This window comes from Rhinoraja longicauda, chromosome 4, assembly GCF_053455715.1.
Source record: "Rhinoraja longicauda isolate Sanriku21f chromosome 4, sRhiLon1.1, whole genome shotgun sequence".
In the NCBI taxonomy this organism is placed as follows: domain Eukaryota; kingdom Metazoa; phylum Chordata; class Chondrichthyes; order Rajiformes; family Arhynchobatidae; genus Rhinoraja; species Rhinoraja longicauda.
Genome location: NC_135956.1, coordinates 56,724,930 through 56,741,532, shown reverse-complemented (window position 1 = coordinate 56,741,532; position 16,603 = coordinate 56,724,930). Strand labels below are relative to the sequence as shown.

The 16,603-nt window shown below is 40.6% G+C and overlaps 1 protein-coding gene across 1 annotated transcript in view; it reads left to right on the top strand.

Moving 5' to 3' along the window:
- grhl2b (grainyhead-like transcription factor 2b) overlaps nt 1-16,360 on the top strand; it is a 94,231-nt gene extending 77,871 nt beyond the window's left edge. The window contains exons 9-18 of the mRNA XM_078397786.1: nt 1,206-1,364; nt 2,817-2,904; nt 3,023-3,162; nt 3,291-3,295; nt 5,081-5,110; nt 7,267-7,272; nt 7,631-7,719; nt 9,850-9,935; nt 12,254-12,318; nt 16,246-16,360. Coding sequence (XP_078253912.1) covers nt 1,206-1,364; nt 2,817-2,904; nt 3,023-3,162; nt 3,291-3,295; nt 5,081-5,110; nt 7,267-7,272; nt 7,631-7,719; nt 9,850-9,935; nt 12,254-12,318; nt 16,246-16,360 — 783 coding nt within the window. The remainder of the gene's footprint in view (nt 1-1,205; nt 1,365-2,816; nt 2,905-3,022; nt 3,163-3,290; nt 3,296-5,080; nt 5,111-7,266; nt 7,273-7,630; nt 7,720-9,849; nt 9,936-12,253; nt 12,319-16,245) is intronic.
- The last annotated feature ends 243 nt before the right edge of the window (nt 16,361-16,603 follow it).

The window sequence follows — 16,603 nt, the reverse complement described above, 5'->3', positions numbered from 1 at the left end:
ATTCTTATTGGTCTTATTGTTGAACTGCGGGTAATGTTTCATTTCACTACACATTTATGTGTATGTGACAAATAAACGACTATTGACTATTGAACATGTATTCCTCCAGGAAGAGCATTCCTAATTAGTATTTGCCTGCTAAATATACAGGGCTTGCTTTAGCATCTCCAAACATAATTAATTGTTTACCCCCAAAGTAAAAACTAAATTGAGATTGTTAAATGTATTAGCAGAACAAATGATCTTTTTCTCAAAAATAATGTGTTAGCCACCTCCCCCAACTTGGTCATAGTTACGTGCTCCTGTACAAGTGGCCTAGCCTTAACATTGAATTTATATCCAGAATGATTAGGGCTGATGTCAGAAAACCGTCTATTGCCCCAAAAGCTGTTGAAATCTTGTTTTTAACTTTCTTCCCAAATGGTAATGAGGCTTGGGGTCAGTTGATAGTTTTTTTTTAACCTTGGGATTTTAAGTTATAGAATCAAAGTAGGAAGGTAATTTTAAGATGCGAATTAGCCAGGATCTAAGCTGTGATTGAACTAATTTGCTTACTCCTGCTTGTATGTCCCGAATGTGAAGATGGTGCATTTAAGTAAAATGTAGCATCAACAGATAAAGTTATGTCTCCCCCCCCACCCTCCATTAAATGGATCTCTCCCACACCCTCATGGAACCATGAGTATCTAGTACTCCAGAATCTCCCCTCTCCTCCCTTTACCCAGTCCACTGGAGTGAGTGGTTGAACGCTTGGGGGTAAATTTCTTTGAAGGCTGTAGTTCTGACAGCTTCATTCAAGCTCCAATGCAAAAGCTGCTTAGGAAAAGCCTAACAACTATCAATCCCGTCAGTTGGTGATTAGAGTTTTGCTTTGGTTTTAGTTCTATCGGTTTAGTAGAACAGGAATGCAAGGGCCCCAAAGGTGATACGGTGAGATGGCGGCAAGAAATGCCTTGTCTTGTAATGTGAAGATCACTTTCTGGTGACCTCTATGTTCCCAGCTGTGCTGCACCTGCATCATGGAACACGAAACCCCATTGTTCTATTTACTAAACAAGCAGGGTCCATCTTGTGCTTCTGATTTCATAATCTGTTAATGGGTGGTGTCCGTTGCCAAGGATGCCGTTGAACACGTCGATGCCACTGTTTTGTCAACATTCACTCTTGCTGATGACTAACGTTCCCAATTTCACTCTCTCATCCAGATATTCATCACCGTCAACTGCCTAAGCACTGATTTCTCCTCGCAGAAGGGCGTGAAAGGACTTCCCCTCATGATACAGATCGACACCTATAGCTACAACAATCGCAGCAACAAGCCCATCCACCGGGCTTACTGCCAGATCAAGGTGTTCTGTGACAAGGTGTGGTGAACAATGCATGTTGGAAGGAGCTGGGATTATTTTTGCGCTCTTTAAACTCTCAAATTCCCAAAACGTTGTTTGTGAACAACAGGTTTATTATCTTTAAGATATTGTGCAATCAAAAGTGCATGTCAGAGATTTGCTCCTCAATGGGACTGTATGAATGAATGCCAGAGGAAAATGCAGAGGCAGCTCTTTTCTCTCATCCAACCAACTGACAAGCATTTTTTCAGTGCACACATGCCATTATTTCCTCTTTCTCCTCCATGTTATATTTTATTGTTGTAATATCACAGTGTAGATTATGTGAAACTAAACAATTACATGCCAGGGTGAACCATACAAAACAGGCAGCTAAGTTTGTAGGATGAAAAGGACGTTTCTAGCCCTTCTTTCCTTCAACACTAAAACAATGTTGCAGCACCATCTAATGTTTTTTTTCAGAATTGCACAAGTCAAACTGTCCAATTCATATGCGTTAAAGTTTCCACGGTGTATTTCCTTTATAGTGTTTTTCATGAAAGCAACCCTCCCAGTGTCCTTTAAGGATCACTGGATATTGCATTTAGACGAGAGAATGTGTGACAATCACATTCTGAGCCACTTTTTGGAGCTGCCTTATTATCATAAGTCCTGATGTTGAATAGATACTGGGTTGGAAGAGGGATGCAGAGAGTTGGCATTGGTGAATAAATAAATATTTTACGTACCTTCTTGTTCCTCTTTGCTGTCTGAATGGCATAGGTGTCTCTCTGCGATACAGCACGTAATTTCCAATAATCTGCTAGCTGGAGTGTAATTTCGGACAAGGCTAGAAATCATCCAACCTATGGCACTTCCCCTCCATAAAGACAATCTCCAACAGTCATCGAACCATAGTACATGGACAATGCCTGCACACACACGTGTTGGAAGACTGAGTTCCAAGTCGTCATCGGCTTGTTGGCAGAAGCATGAGACCCAGGCCTTACAAAGGTCCTCTACCAACCTTCCTCCACTGTACAGCACCCCAACAGCATTAAAGACCCTCGGTGAGACGTGTGGAAATATGGACCAATTCCCGTAATTCTGGAGTCACAGGTTGCTGGCCCATTTCTCCCCTGACAGAATTTATTGCACTTGAGCTAGTATGCAGCTTTTTAGTTTTTCTTTACTTTGTTTTGTCCGGGGACGATCATATTCATTAACAACTTTTCATTGTAGGCGATGCAGTGATAGTTTTTGGCTTGCTAGCCCATTATGTTACCATACCAACACACCACAGTTTGTATTCCTTTATCTCTTTACATTCTATTTCCTCTGCCCTCCCATATTTCATGCGATCAATTATTGTCAGAACAACATTAAAGAATTTTCATTTTATTTTTATAGCCTTGAGATTTCTATGTAGAATGCACTTCCTAATATGATTTTGTTTTTGTTGTTTATTTTTGTTCCTGCTCCTATCCTAAGGGAGCTGAAAGAAAAATCCGGGATGAAGAACGGAAACAGAATCGAAAGAAAGGAAAAGGTTCAGGAACGTCAAACCAAGTAAATCCCTGTAAGCAAATTTTAGTAAGCCATGCTTTATCGGAAGTTCTGATTTCAAGGGGGAGCATTGCCTCATGAATGGACCTTCGCTGGGATATTAAATGTTGTGTTTTCTCCCTGGTTTTCAGCATCGGAAGCCAAACTGAACACAGCAGCCCTACAGAAGCGAAATGATGCAACTTTCTTCAAAACCATGAGCGACCTGGATTCGCAGCCAGTCCTCTTCATTCCAGACATCCACTTTGGGAACCTCCAGAGAAGTGGGCAGGTAGAACACCCCTACGCCTTCCTCATCCCCGCAAAGCCTTTCCTCTCCCTTGATTACAATAACAGGAACATTTATATTTTGACTTTCTATTCTTCTATCCACCAGTTGTCTTTCCTCTGCGCTTTGAGGTGTAGTTGATTGGCCAATAAAGAGGGTGCAGGCAGATTTGCATGTTACAACTCAGAAGGGTGCCATTCGGCCCATTGGGTCCATTGCAGCTTCTCGTTCAACCCGTATTGGCTCCTAACAGAGTCCTATTCCATCAGTCCTATTCCACCTCTTAATTCCTTGTAGCTCTGAAGGTTATTCTGTCATGAAGGGGCCACAGTTTAAGAATAAGGGGTAGGCCATTTAGAACGGAGATGAGGAAGAACTTTTTCAGTCAGAGAGTGGTGAAGGTGTGGAATTCTCTGCCTCAGAAGGCAGTGGAGGCCAGTTCGTTGGATGCTTTCAAGAGAGAGCTGGATAGAGCTCTTAAGGATAGCGGAGTGAGGGGGTATGGGGAGAAGGCAGGAACGGGGTACTGATTGAGAGTGATCAGCCATGATCGCATTGAATGGCGGTGCTGGCTCGAAGGGCTGAATGGCCTACTCCTGCACCTATTGTCTATGTGCCGATTGACGCCTTATTGATGCTGTTGTTGACACTAGGGGCTATTTACAGTTGCCAACTAATCTACAGAATGTGTTTGAGCTGTGGGGGAAAAGCTAGAGATTCTTGGGGAACCCTAAAACAGGAAAACCATGCAATCTGCACACAGGTGGCACCTGAGGTCAGGATAGAACCTGTGTTGCTGCTACTAAGAGGCAACAGCACTACCTACCGTACCCATGTGCCAGGGTACCGAAACCCATGTTGATTCTCCTAAAAATTGGTCATCATAACAAACTTTTTGATGTTCTGTTAGCCTATAAAAAAATGCTTTAAAAAAAAAACACAAGGAGGAATTTCGGAGAGATTGGAATTGGTTGCAGATGCCATAGTTTGAAATATATTTTAAAGATGGTATGCTTTTAAAAATATATATATATATATTTGAAACCACGGCATCTGCAACCAATTCCCGTCTCTCCCGAATTCCTTCTTGTGTTGGTCATTGCACATATTCTGTTTGAAACCCAGCAGCGATTCATGAGCTGCTCCCCTGTTGCCTCTGTCATGACTCTGTTCTCAGCACTACTAGCTTCTTCAGGGAGTCATTGGAGGAGAGTGAGCTCCCAGACAAAATCCTGTTGACAGGAAATTAGTGGATGTTTTGGTTGAAAAATGCAAAGCTTGATTGCCCGTGTCTTAATGGAAATATATAACTATTTGTGGGAAACACAAAGAGGGTTATATGGATTCAGATGTTGAGCTGTTGGTGGCACAGTGGAGAAGCGGTAGATTTGCTACCTTACAGCACCAGGGACCCAGGTTCAATCCTGAATACGGATTTATTCGTACAGAGTTTGTACGTTCTCGCTGTGACCATGTTGGTTTTCACCGGGTGCTCCGGTTTCTTCCCACACTTCATAGACAAGCTTCAGCTTGTAGGTTATTTGGCTTCAATAATTTGCCTCTAGTGTGTAGGAATCAAAACTTGGATAACATACAACTAGTGTTTGGGTGATCGTTGGTCGGCATGGGCTGAAGGGCTTGTTTCCATGCTGTATCTCTAAAACTAAAACTAAAACTAAAAATTAAATGATGGTAAAGGGTAAAATTGCTCACAATTACAGACAGAATCAGAAATTATCAATGCTGACTCTTCAAAAATGGTTTGCATCTTTTTGTGGCTTAGTGTACATTTCACCCTCAGAGGTGTTGTCAATGGTAACTGTATTTATAATGTACCTTGATGATACAACGTACACATTTTCCTCTGTAATCATTGTGCTTAGTTTCTGACATCCTGCCCTTTGGTTTTCTAGATGTTCAGCGTCAGCACAGATGACATGGAAAGGGAAGGGTAAGAATTCTGTTTTGCTTTCTGAACTCTTTTCTGGAAGGAGGGTGATGTTGCTGAATAACAGAACATTTTTAACATTCTTGGGCAGTTTATTGCAATAGTGGCTGTGTGTTGCTTCTTTAAATAAAAGTGCATTTATCTTTCTGGCCAAGTCCATCCTGGAAATTAAAATATACTCTCCCACTGATGGAATTTTAGCCTTTGACAGTATTTCTTGGAATAATATAATTTCATTGATGGCTTTGTCAATGGTCTATCATATAACAACTGTTCATAGAGGCCACAGAGCTTTCAGGATTTGACATATTAGAACTATCAGCACTTTATTCTGGGCTTACAAACTGCATTGTAAAAGATACAGAAACTTTGGGAGAAATGCAGCAATCATCTGCATCAAATCTCAATTTCAATCGCCCTCCACCTCCCAACTGTATCCATTTCACTTTGGAGATAATCAATTCCATGATTAGATCTAGTACTGAGGAAGGACACTTAAAAGCTGCTTCTGTTATTGTTGCCTTCCTTAAGGATGCGATTACATTGTAGTGTGCGCAGAAGGGATTCATCTGGCAGTTTTTTAGATAGAGCTTTTCAGCTGTGAACAGTAGACTAGCTTTGCTTTCCTTGAAGCAAAGAAGGTTGAGGGGGTACCTGATGGCAGCATACATAAATATAGCTTGCACATAGGGTAGGCAGTGAGAACCTTTCTGCAGAGCAGCAGTGTCTGTAGTTTAAGGGCATTGGTCTAAGGTAAGAGGTAGGACATTCGGACAGGATTTGAGGAAGTACTTTTTCATCCCGAGGATGGTTGAAACTGAGGGGGTGGTGGAAACAGATACAACACGTTTTAAATATCTAGACAAGCACTTGAAACACCAAGGCATAGAAGGATGTGGGCCAAATACTGGAAGATGTAGATAGTTACTTTATAGGCAGCACAGATACAGTGGGCTGAAGGTTCTGTCACCAGGCTCTGCCAAATTAACCAGAATGGGCAACATATTGTTTATCCTACTTTAATTTGTGTTTAACCATAAAATCACCTCCATGCACTTGTCATGAATGAACTAACTTCCAATAAGATGGAATACCATGAGTTCCAGCACACTTCTGGGTCCTCTGTAGGGCTAATCATTTCTCTTGTGTGATTTTGGGGAATGAAAGTCACCTCTCCTGGTATCTGTAGATATGGAGAGGGCAAGCTACAGCATTGAGCTCGGAATACACTCCATCTGCTGCTTATGAGTTTGTTTCCCCCCCCCAAAAAGGGATTTCTTAAAGTAGACCAGGGTTGACATCTTTGCAGCTAAAATCAATTAATACTACCAGTCTCAGGCTTGTGTAGTTGAGGATACCACATTCTAGGGGAGCCATCATGGGTGTTCTTTTATTTCAGATTTACAGTTAATCAGATCATTGGACACCTTACAAACACACATACCTCACACTGGACATTCTTCAGCCATTCTACACTCAAGAATTTATAAGCAGTTATGTCAGATCTTGTAGATGATTTACTAACAGTCTTTCAGTGGCACCATAAAATTTGTCCAGTCCAAGCAACATAGGAAATATAAATCTATCAGTTTTATTTTTAGTTTAGTTTAGAGATACAGCGCCGAAACAGGCTCTTCAGCCCACTGGGTCCACGCCGACCAGTGATCCCCGCACATTAACACTATCCTGTACTAGGGACAATTTTTACATTTTACCAAGCCAATTAACCTACAAACCTGTACGTCTTTGAAGTGTGGGGGGGAAACTGAAGATCTCGGAGGAAGCCCATGCAGGCCACGGGGAGAATGTACAAACTCCGTACAGACAGCAACTATAGTCAGGATTGAACCCGGGTCCCTGGTGCTGCAAGCGCTGTAAGGCAGCAACTCTACTGCTGCGCCACCGTGCTTGTGTGAAAGAAATGGATATTCTTCATCGCACAAGAAGGATGTGGCATCTTCGAAAAGATACAGAAGTTTATCAGGATATTGCCTGGGTTGGAGTGTATCAACTATAAGGAGAGATTGGAGAAACTTGAATTGTTTTCACTAGAGTGCCAGAGGTTGTGGGGTGACCAAATAGACATATGTCAAACTATCAGGGGCAGACAGAGATAGAAAGATTGAAGGAAATTTTTGAGCCAAGTTGTTTTTACAAAGTGGTAGGTGCCAAGAACGCTCTGTCAGAGGAAGTGGTGGAAGCAAATACAAGAGCAATGTTTAAGAGATAGACGGATGGGATTAGTTTGATGAAAATCATGATCGGCACAGACATTGCTGGTCAAAGGGTCTGTGCTGTACTGTTCTGTATTCAATTGAGTGAACAGTGCATGAAACTAACACCTAGCTGTAGTTATGGAGGCAATATTACAGGGTTTGTTTCAGAAAAAATTGGCGCCTTTATCCATAATAAGCTTGTGAAAAGAAAAGTATTATTTGTAAGAAACATTGATGTACAGTAGAATCTAAATGAAAAGTGTGTCCTTTTTCAATTTGAGATTCTGACCAAGTTTGTTCTTTATAGTGTCCTTGTAAAGAGAATGCTTCGATCTCTAGAAGACGAATATCCCCCAACGGCCACCAAACAGATTAAAGAAGAAGTGCATAAAAAAGGTGACTTTTATATTTCCTATAATATCACTTTAGAGATTAAACTAATACTGTGACAACCTTTTGTTTGATGTTTTCTTCTGAAATTGGCAGCAATGTGCCTGAGGCAAATGTACAGTTGTGGCCCCTAAACTGTATTTGATATTTGATAAGCAGATGCCAAACTGTAATAAATGTTGCTGAGGGGTTGATGTGCATCTGGGGAATTCAAATCAGCCTGTATTGAATCTTAACAAGGATTACTTGAGAAATTTTGAACTTAGTTTTTAATCTTTTTGTGAGATTCTTCCACTGCAACCTTTGAACACTAGTAATCATAAGCATGTAGCTGAAACCACCTGCAACCCAGAAGCTTGGCTCAAATTTAGGTGGGGTTCTTTGCTAGTATGGCTAATTCAATCTAAGTAAAGATTCTGGTTGATTATCAATTGATGAATGATTTTCCCAGTGAGCTTCATTCAAGAATGATTTGTGTTTGCTGATTGTACTCCAAATCGTCAAAACAAGATTAAATGATGCATCGGATATGAGAGAAGAAAGAGGAAGAAACTGTTAAGAAGGATTGGTGAAAATGAAGGAAAGATTCAAGGATGGGTAAAAATCAGTTACAATAGAGAGTTCTGGAGTTGGAATTTATTCCAAGTTTTGGAAAGGAATAATCTACCTTTCATCAAAGAGTTGATTTAGTCTATAATTTCATTCAACTGCCTCTCCTTAATGAAGCTACCCAGAAGTTTATCATTGTGGTATAACAAGGAGATGCCCAGAGGGATATTCATAGAAATGTTGGAAATGTTGGGTACATCAGCCAATCAGCATAAATCTTTGGGAGACACAAGGAACTGCAGATGCTGGAATCTTGAGGAAAAATACAAAGTGCTGGAGTAACTCAGCAGTTCGGGCAGCATCTGTGGAGGGAATGGACAGGTAATGTTTTGGGTCTGGATCCTTCTTCAGGCTAGCATAAATCATTATTTTGATTTAGGTATGAGCTGCAATGTTGTTACTTGAAGGATGAGGCTTGGTGCTACGAAGGCAATTCCTTCCAAGTTGTTACTCAATAGTTAGTTTGATAAATCATGGATTTGCTTGCAACTGCTATCATTCAATTTTTTTTATTGTTACTGAAAATTAAGATGAAGACAAATCAACAATACAACTTGTGCTTCAATGTATCAAAGAAAACACATTAATTTACAGTTAATATCAAACTATAAAATACAGTCTTTAGAAAACATTTTAAAGACCTTGAATAGGAAGATCATTGTCATTTGAAAGTTTGACCATGTCTGCATAACTATGTTCGAAATTCAGAGCAAAAAACAAACTACTATAGTCTGAAGAAGGGTCCCAACCAGAACTTTATCTATCCATTATCCTCCACAGATACTGCCTGATCTCCAGAGTTAGTTTACTTTTTACCTCAAGATTCTAGCATCTGTAATCTCTTGCATCTTCAAACTTCAGAAGTATGGATGAGATATAGGCACGATTAATACGATCGGATTAATTTTAAATGTTTTAATTTCCACCTTATGGCCAGAATCTTGCAGATTCTCTATAGTTTAAAAAAAATCTCAATGTTGGATAATCACTGAAACACCACAGTAACTAGAATTATACATATAGATATTAGTTAAGATTATTGAAACTTATTTCTTTTAAATCCTGATCATGGCTTGCTACTCCCTAAAGTAAGGAAAATTAGATAAAGTAACTAAACTCTTGGTAATTTTTATTACAATATTGTGCTTTGTTCCCACAAGCTGTTTGATGGATACTGACTAAATTGAGATTGACCTGTAATTAAAATGGTATTTTACAATATTGAGAGTTTTCTCCAGATTGTCATTGACCAGCGGAATAGATAGGCAGTTGCAGCATCTGTGCCACACTGTTTAAGCCAGTGTTTTATTTTACCAACATTAAGTGATGAAGTATGCATTTGAGAATTGTTGACAGGTGCCCAAAATGGCAATCCTCCACTCTGAGCATGCTTTCATAACAATAGATCTGTTATTAATCAAAGCAGTGACAGAATCAAAATCTAACAATAATTGAGATATTTTTTAACTGTGATATTGTGGTAAGCTTATGAATATATTTTCAATGTTGAAATGTTTGTTTTTCTAGTCCTGCTGTATGTACGGAAAGAGTCTGATGAGGTGTTTGATGCACTGATGCTGAAGTCTCCAACAGTCAAAGGGCTGAGGGATGCAGTAAGTATGAAGATACTTTTATTGCAATTTTGAAGTCTGAGAGGTGCTCAAGTTTTAAGCATAAGCCACCCAATTTGAGCAATAAGTCGGTACTTGCAGGCTTGAGATACACCAACAACTGCCTCTACTTCAGGACAATCAAAATGAGAGAAATAGATGTGATGTGTTTTTTGAAGCAGTGGCCAAGATAGTTGACGAGGACCAGGCTCTGGAGTAGTCTATATGGACTTTGACAAGGCCTTTAAGATTCCACTTGGTGGCTGCTCTGGAAGGTTAGTTCACTTGCGATCCAGGGAGACTTAGACTGGAAGTCTGTGACTAGTTGTATGTCTCGGGGATCAATACCGGGCCCATTGCTGTTTGTCACCTATACCAATGATTTGGATGAGAATGTACAAGGATAAGTTTCCAGATGACACTAAAATAGGTGGCTTGGTAAACAAAGATCATTGTAAAGAATTACAACAGGATCTTGATCAGTTGGGTAAGTCATCCAAGGTATAGCAAATGGATTTTAATTTGGGTAAGTGTGAAGTGTTGCATTTGCGGATGTCAAACCAAGGCAGGACCTTAACAGTGAACAGTAGGGCCCTCAAATTGTTGTAGAGTAGAGAGATCCAGAAATACATGTCCCTTCTGTTACAGGTAGATAGGGTGGTGAAGAAGTTTTTGTGATGCTGGCTTTCATCAGTCAGGGAAATTAGTGTAGAAGTTGGGACATTATGTCGCAATTGTACAAAGCGCTAATGTGGCCACACTTGGAGCAATGTGTTTAAGCCTGGTCACACTGCTAGAAGAAAGGTGCTAATCAATTGGAAGGAGTGCAGAGAAAATTTATGAAGATGGGCCTGAGATGCAGGGAGAGGTTGGGCAGCCTAAGACTTCATTCCTTGGAGCGCAGGAGAATTAAGGGTGGTCAGGTGACATATATGATGAAAGAATGAATCGACTGGGCTTCTATTCACTGGAATTTAGGATGAGAGGGGATCTTATAGAAACATATAAAATTCTTAAGGGGTTGAACGGGCTAGATGCAGGAAAAATGTTTCCAATGTTGGGGGAGTCCTGAACCAGGGTCCACAGTTTAAGAATAAGGGTAAGCCATTTAGGACTGAGATGAGGAAAAACCTTTTCACCCTGAGAGTTGTGAATCTGTGGAATTCTCTTCCACAGAAAGCAGTGGAAGCCAATTCACTGGATGTTTTCAAGAGAGAGTTAGATATAGCTCTTAGGGCGAACAGAATCAAGGGTTATGGGGAGAAAGCAAGAATGAGGTACTGATTTAGGATAATCACATTGAATGGCTCGAAGGGCCAAATGGCCTACTCCTACACCTATTTTCTATGTTTCTATGTCTTGTAGATGTGTACAAAATCATGAGGGGATTAGATGAGGTGAAAGCATAGTCTTTTTTTTCAGGATAGAGGAATTAAAAACTAAAGGGCATCGGATAAGTTGAGAGTGGAAGATTTAAGAGGAACCCATGCCGAACAAAATGCCCCACGAATGCGAGTCCCACATGGCTGTATTCGGCCCATATATCTCTAAAATGTTCCTATCCATGTATGTCAAAATATCTTTTAAATGTTGTTATACTACCTTCCTCAACTACCTCTGGATCCCCTTAGGAGTTCATGAACATCCTAACCAATGCCTCACCATGTTGCTGGACACCTCTGCAGCTCAGCCACCACGATCTCCACAGCTGGCATTGCTTCAGTCTGGTTTTTCCACAGTCTGCTGGTGCTTGTTGCATAGATCAAGGCCGAGTGCCTAACAGCTGCTTGCTAGCTCGTGACCCTGCTGGGTGCCGGGTGGTTCAAGAGCTTTTATCTAAGTGAGACTCTGCTACCAAGATCAGCGATGCCTGCTTAGGCCCTTCTTTTCTGCATATTTTTTCCTCCCTGGCTCCATACTTTAAGACCGAGTCTAGTGTGTGTGTAAACCTCTGGTTGGAAGGTTGCTGTCTATGTATCCGTCCTACTTTTCCAGAATTGGCAAAGGGCCATATAAATTGCTTGGAAATGAAGGACATTTACATTACCAACCATTGTGCAGTTAAAGACTGGGTATGAGTTTCCATTTTAATTATATTCGATAATTGAAAATGCCTGGCATTATTCAGTCATGACTTGACCCGAGGCTACCGCTAGTAAAACTAAAATCTAAATACAAATCCGGGTTTGGGAAACTTATCATTGCAAGGAATTTTTTTTCTTTTGAAAAGCTTATCCTAGCGTCTTTTAACTTATGAACCCAAATAACTCATAGATCAGGAATGCTGATCCTATCTTTTGTTTTCCCTTTTGTGCTGACAGTTATCTGACAAGTATGGATTTCCAACAGAAAAAATTGGAAAAATGTACAAGAAAAGCAAAAAAGGGTAAGGAATAGCTGCCGGCTAGCAAAGTGAAGGTATCTTGCAGGTCACTGATAATGAAAGCAATATTATAGAAGCAGGTATTCACTCGCCTTATTACTTTGCCAGACAGGAGTAAATTATTGGTTTAAGGAAATTACATTTTTCAAAAGGAATTCAGAATGTAGACTTACTGTGAGTTTTCTGTTGGGTTTGACAAAGTGCTGGGAAATAATGATCTCCTGCAGGAGAAAAATGCAAAAATTGGTGCCATCATTTCCACCCCCTCTTCCTGTCCAACATCTTTGTTACTCCCAAATTCATATCAATCTTTACCAGAACTCCTGGTTTGAATTCCACCATGGTGGCAGTGTCATTGAATCTGCTTTTACTAAAGTCTGACCTAGTTGATCAAAAAATCATGTGACATGGTTTCTCTAACTGGATATACTATTCCAGGGTTTATTTTCCAGGACATAAAAATGGAATCCCCTGATTAAGTGCTTCTTTTTCTCCCCACGCCCTGACTTCTGGTGAACCACAGGGATCTATCCAGAGTCATTTCCCGTGTAGACTGGGAAGACCCAGCTCTACCTGATCATTACTTCCCTTTACCTTCCACATTCTCTGAATTGGCACACTGCTTTGACAGCATAGAATGCCACAGTGGTGGTCTCTCAGCTTCACCACACCTCGGGTGTTGGCTTTGTGGAGTTTGCATGTTCTCTTTATGATTCCTTGGGATTCCCTGGGTGCTCTGATTTGCTCCCACATCCCAAAGAAATGCTGGTGGTTAGACTGAAGAAGGCTCTTGACCCGAAACATCACCCATTCCTTCTCTCCAGAGATGCTGCCTGTCCCGCTGAGTTACTCCAGAATTTTATGTCGACCTGGTGGTTAGACTTATTGATTATATTGATTGAAAGATGCAGCATGAATACAGGCCCTCTGGCTCACCGTCCACGCTGATCAACATAATTTCATGAGGCATAGGAGCAGAATTGGACCATTCAGCCCATTGAGTCTCCTCCGACATTTAATCACGGCTGATCTATCTTTCCCACTCAACTCCATTCTCCTGCCTTCTCCCCATAACTTTTGACAGCCTTACTAATCAAGAACCTGTCAGTCGCTTTATAAATACCTAATGACCTGGCCTCCACAGCCATCTGTGGCAATGAATTCCACAGATTCACCACCATCTGACTAAAGAAATTCCTCATCTCCTTACTAAAGGTACATCCTTTTCTTCTGAGACTGTGCCCTCTGGTCGCTCCTCCTCTCCACTTCCACTCTATCCAGGCCTTTCACTATTTGGTAAGTTTCAATGAGGCTCCCCCCCATTCTGCTAAACTCCAGCAAGTGCAGGCCCAGTGGTGTCAAACGCTCATCATATGTTAACCCAATCATCCCTGGGATCATTCTCGTAAACCTCGTCTGGACCCTTTCCAATGCCAGCACATCGCTCCTCAGATATGGGGCCCAAAAATGCTCATAATATTCCATATGCGGTCTGACCAGCCTCAATATTACATTGCTGTTTTCATATTCTAGCCCTCAAAATGAATGCTTACATTGCATTTGCCTTCCTATCGATTCAACTTGCAAATGAACATTATGGGAATCCTACACCAGCATACTTGAGTCCCTTTGCACCTCTGATTTCTGAATCCTCTCCCCATTTAGAAAATAGTCTGTGCCCTATTCCTACTACCCAGGTGCATGACCGCACACATTTTCACACTGTATTCAATCTGCCCCTTTTTTGCCCACTCTCCCATCCTGTCCAAGTCCTTCTGCAGACTCCCTGCTTCCTCTACACTATCTACCCCTGCACCTATCTCCACAACATCGAATACGCTAGTTCCATGTTATCCCACTTTCGCATCGACTCTCTACATATTTGGGGTACTTTTCAGAGGTCAATTAAATTGCACCTCTTTAGTAGCTGGAAGGAAACTGGAGCACCCGAAGGAAACCTACGTGGAAAACATGCAAACTCCACACAGATAGTGCCCGAGGTCAGGATCAAACCCAGGTGTCTGTGCTGAGAGGCAGCAGCTCTACCAGCTGTGCCATTGTTCCATCCAAATTGTCTACTGTAAATTATTCCTTGCCTTGATGGTTATTGGTAGATGTAAGTGTATGCAATGAAAGGATTACAAGGAAAATAACGATGACATGGTATTGATGGGGTCCCTGTGGGGGATAGTATAGACGATGGGATGAACGACCTTGTGTTGTAAGGAAATAGGAGAAATTTAAATATGAGGATACTGCTTGAGCAACTTTAACTGGAGCCTGAGAAGATTGTAGCTATTAATTTCAGTCCCGATCAGAAACCCTGTTCCCAAGTTTCCTTGTTGTATGCAACTATGGCATCATGTGTGAGTCAAAGAGGAGCTTCTGGCTATATATTCCACCTCGGTAATATCACCCTCCTCTGTTGCTGAAATGCTCATTCGTGTCTGTTACGTCTAGTTCCATAATTCAAATATACACCAGGCTGGCCCACTCATTTTACATGGGAATAGGTGGAAGTTTGGATGTGAACAGAAGTTTTGACAATGCCTCACATTTATCCATTGTCTTTAAAGTTTACCGATCAACATTGGTTTACCGATCAACATTGGTTCATTACAAAAATCTCAATTTCTTTACGAATCCTTCCCTATCACTATCTACCCTTGAATGCTACCCTACCTGGACAGTTGTCTTCTTCCAATTTTGGCTTCTTCATGAATGGTTCATCACTAGCAGCCTTGCCTTCAGTCGCCAAGACTCCAACCTCTATTTTCCACTCTGACCCTTCATTTCCTTTTGATCCTCCCTAAAGCCTTCTAAGGTTTCAATTGTCTGCCGTGCCATTTACCTAAGTGGCTTGGTGTCAAGTTTTTTGCTAACATTCCTTTTGAATGCCTTGTCACGATGAGGGTGATTTACGAGAAGTGGCTTTATATTCTCTGAATCACCTTCAATAACATTAAAATACAAAAGGCAATGCTATGGTTTTTTTCTCAAACTCACCACAACTTATATATTCAACTGCAATTGGCAATTATAGGAACTATCGTTGCTGAATTAAAAGTGATTAGTTTAGATGTAATTTATTCGTTATTTTTAATAAATGTATTATGGCTTTTGTGATAATGTTAAAGAATGATGGGGCCATTAAAAAATTGTTGTAAGAAAAAAATTGTTTTAATTAAAAAATGGTCCAATGGAACATTTAAATCTTAACCTCATGTTTTAAAACTGTTATTCTGTTCAAATCTCGCTGTTTGTTCCCTTCTTTGTAACCTCCATCAATCCTACAACAGATCACTGCATTCATCGAGTTATGTTGTCCAATGCATCCCTGATTTTCTCCAGCCCACTGGCGGCATCTCACCATGTGGTTCATTGTCAAATAACACACCTCTAAACTCGCATAAGACAGTGGGTCAGGAAGGCGAAGACTGCTTCCGCCACCATTTATTTTACAGGAAGGAGTTGAGGGGTTGGTCAGACTTTATCTAGGGGAAGGAGGGGGAATAAGATGAGCCATTGTACTTGAGTTTGACGATTTTATTTATGTATAGTATCATTTGATCTGATTGGATAGCATGCAAAACAACGCTTTTCACTCTACCTCGGTACATGTGACAAATTAATCTTAACCAATATACTAAGCTGAAAAAGGGCCATAAAAAAATGAGTGGTCATTTTATTTTTTAAACTGCTATGTGAATATATAATGTGCTATCATTTTAATTACATATATATTAACTGATTGATTGATTGATGGCCATAGTAGAAACATGGTATTGGAAGTTAGGTAATAATGGCATCAATATGGCAGAAAATTGTGTCCTGTTGAAAATGTTCTGATCCACAGAAGTATCTCGACAAGTTTAGTGCCGCAGAAATATTCTTTAAACAATAATCAACCTTTTTCCTTTGTTAAACTAGAATTTTGGTAAACATGGATGACAACATCATTGAACACTACTCTAATGAAGATACATTCATTCTCAATATTGAAAGTCTGGGTGAAAGCTTCAAGATCACACTGAGTGAAATTTAACAAGGACTTGAGAGCCTTCCAACAAAATGTACTTCAGAGTTGGATCACAACTTGGTCATCTAGCTTTCACAGCCTGGCTGTTCATTAACTGTTAGTGACTGATGAAAAGAGGTTTGCTCCCATCAAGTGAACAAACTGTGTACATATTTCATGAAGCTGAACTGGCATGACTCTTTACTTCGTAACGTTCAGATATTGACAGCTTTAGACACTACTGCATTAACTGTTCCAAAGACTTCAGAA